We start from the raw sequence: 3,421 nt of genomic DNA on the forward strand, positions 1-3,421 counted from the left end.
ATCAAACACAAATTGAAAGTAAATCCGACGATGTTTAAGAGTTATCATCGAATTTGCGTCTGATTTTTTTCTTACGTTAATCTGGGGGTTGATGATGTTATTTCCATCTAATTTACGTCGAAATATTCAGATGCAAATAATTTGTTTCGGTTGTTACATCGTATTAACATTAGATTTGTTTATACAAAACATGCATCAAAATTTATGTATGAAAATATTAGACGATGAATATTAGTGTCGGCATCAGGTGCGTTGCACTAAAACAACGGACGCCACACTTATCCAACAGTTAACCTGTCAATTATTAAAGATAACACATAAACGACGCTTAATTGATGGAATTACCTGCGTCAAAAAATGGACGGGCGGGACACTTTTCTGACAGTTAACCCAGTTATAAAAAAAGATGCATAACCTACGACTTTGTCTGCTTAAAAAAATCAACGAGTGCGACACTTTCCTAATGTGTATGTGATCACTATTACCAATGAAAGAACCGTCGATTATACAAATCGACGATTGTATACGACTCGGATTTTCACACAAAAAAAAAACAACGATATTAAATCATTAGATAAATGATACATTTTTATCTTCGGAATAGGAATATCAGTCAATTTTGAAATTACTGACAGATATTTTACCTATGAGTTTAAAACTGTCGGTAACATTAAAAGCGAAGATTTTTCATATAATAACTGACAGATTATGGTCTTCAGAAAAAACCTAAATTTCTGTAGTGACTCAAATTCTTCCAATGATTATATATATATATATATTGAGGGGCGTTGACATACATATCATTCAATACCTATGTATTTAAATATCTAAATTTTGAATATATATATATACACATACATATATATGTATCTATCTATACATATATATCTAAGTATGTACAATTATATATGTATATAGATAAGATTTTATTAATGTTTCGCTCGTATTAATGTTTTGCTCGAAAAAACACTAGAATCTAGATTTTATTCTTGTATGAGAAGTAAAAAAGATTTTGTTATTGAAAGATGTTCGTTTATTCCTACTACTCAAATCTGAATTTCTTTTTCTTCTATATTCCCTACGTCCATTCTCCGATCAATCTTGTTTCAATCATTCTTGTTTCCATATTATCGCTAGGTGTTTATGGAATTATTATAGCGGGTCGGTCTAGTAATTAGGGGGCGGCCGTTCGGTCGCCAATGATAGAAGGACCAATGGTTCCAAAATAGGTTTGTGCCGCAGGTGTTGAACGATCTACCCTACACAGGTGTGGGCTTACAGAGCTAGGGCTCATAAACCCTTTCATTCATAAAGAGGCCCCTGGTCGGTAACTTTTCCGGGCCGGCGGGATCGAGAAGTGGAAGTCATAAAAAAGAGAATATCTGTACATACTATATATATACATACATATATATATATATGTATGTATATATATAGTATGTACAGATATTCTCTTTTTTATGACTTCCACTTCTCGATCCCGCCGGCCCGGAAAAGTTACCGACCAGGGGCCTCTTTATGAATGAAAGGGTTTATGAGCCCTAGCCCTGTAAGCCCACACCTGTGTAGAGTAGATCGTTCAACACCTGCGGCACAAACCTATTTTTGACCCATTGGTCCTTCTATCATAGGCGACCGAACGGCCGCCCCCTAATTACTAGACCGACCCGCTATAATAATTCCATAAACACCTAGCGAAGATATGGCAAACAAATAAAGTAGCCCTATGTTCGGATCTGACAATACCATACCATAATCAAAAGGTACAACGGCCCGAGCGACCAGACTTAACATAAATGTAGCCACTGGAGCCATTCTAAAAAGGGAGAAATTAGCACTACTTGGTGAAATAGGTTCTTTTAGAATCAATTTCAAACCATCTGCTATAGGTTGTAACAATCCAAACGATCCTACTACATCAGGACCCTTTCGACGTTGCACAAAAGCCATTACTTTACGTTCAGCTAGCACTAAAAAGGCTACTCCTAGTAAAAGTGGTAGAATGATTCCAAGTATTTCCGCTGGAACAGCAATGTACGTTTTCTATTTTCTATTCACTCATGATCGGGCCTGACCTGGTCGACCCGATCATTTTATTTCACTTATGATCTGGCCTGGTCGACCCAATCATGATATTGAAGGATGGGACCTTTGCTCGAAAAACTCAGGATCCCGAGAAGATTGTGCATGAACGAATCCTGTTACGTTACTTCGAATGGAATTGGAGCCCCCCGCCTTTCATCTTGCCCTTGTGACGCAACACGCCAACAACGCTTCGCGCCTTTTTCAAAGCCTTGGTTCCGTTGCGCCCTGTATTCCGAGGCGACCATTTCGCGCGGTTAGATCCATTTCCCGATCCGATCACGTACCTATATGAGTGGGATGGATGGTCAATCATTTGCAGTCTTTTTCGGCAGGACCTAGACAGGGAGGTTCGGGAAGTAGCGCGTGCCAGCATTCACTGGTGGAAGGACTGGCAGCAGCGAGAGCATCATAGTTGACATGGTCGGAGCTAGAGTCCCCATATTCATCTCTACTCTTTCTGTCATTTACTCCCTCCCGCTCCCGACTCCGCTTCTCCCTCCGATGCCGGTAAATGAATGAATTCCAAGACTCAACCCATGGATTCCATTGGTGAAAAGAAAAAAGAGCTTATGCGAGCTCGGTAGTGCTACTGAAACCACTGGTCTTGCTTGTACATCTCATCTTCTGTTGCCAGAAAAGGAAGACGTGTTGGGTCAGTCCGGCACGTCACGCTTGCTAATACGGCCCGGCTGCCCCTATACATAGTTTGATCAATTGACCGACTCGACTTCACTTTATATATATATATATATATATGTATGTATGTCTATCTATCTATATATATATGTATGTATGTCTATCTATCTATATATATATGTATGTATGTATATGTATCTATATATATATGTATGTATGTATATGTCTATATATATGTATATATGTATCTATGTATCTCTATATATATGTATCTATATATCTCTATATATATGTATATATGTATCTATGTATATGTATATATGTATGTATCTATGTATATGAATGTATGTATGTATACATATATGTATGTATGTATGTATGCATACATATGTATGTATGTATGTATGTATGCATGCATATGTATATATGTATGTATGTATATATACATACATATATGTATGTATGTATATATACATACATACATATATGATATTGGAGCATACATATATGTTTATATTTATACATACACACATACATCTATGTATGATATGTATGTATGTATGTATGTAGGGGTGTAAAAGAGCCGAACATGAGCTGAGCATGTTATTATTTATATTGGTTAGCTCATGTTCGGCTCGTTTATATTTCGAGCTCAAAAAGTGTGTTCGTGTTCGACTCGTTTGCTTAACGAGCCGAACAC

At 37.1% G+C, this 3,421-nt stretch overlaps 1 protein-coding gene across 1 annotated transcript; it reads right to left on the reverse strand.

The window, feature by feature from the left end:
• Positions 1–1,454: 1,454 nt before the first annotated feature.
• Positions 1,455–2,812, reverse strand: LOC110027498 (NADH-ubiquinone oxidoreductase chain 1). Its single transcript, XM_020728956.1, has one exon. The coding sequence runs from the start codon at positions 1,948–1,950 to the stop codon at positions 1,651–1,653; it is 300 nt and encodes a 99-aa protein (XP_020584615.1). The 5' UTR covers positions 1,951–2,812; the 3' UTR covers positions 1,455–1,650.
• Positions 2,813–3,421: the final 609 nt, after the last annotated feature.

Source organism: Phalaenopsis equestris, unplaced genomic scaffold (assembly GCF_001263595.1).
Source record: "Phalaenopsis equestris unplaced genomic scaffold, ASM126359v1 Scaffold000428, whole genome shotgun sequence".
Classification (NCBI taxonomy): domain Eukaryota; kingdom Viridiplantae; phylum Streptophyta; class Magnoliopsida; order Asparagales; family Orchidaceae; genus Phalaenopsis; species Phalaenopsis equestris.

Excerpts from the sequence above, each read along its gene's own strand:
- LOC110027498 (XM_020728956.1), bottom strand. The coding sequence starts at position 1,950 with ATGGCTTTTGTGCAACGTCGAAAGGGTCCTGATGTAGTAGGATCGTTT.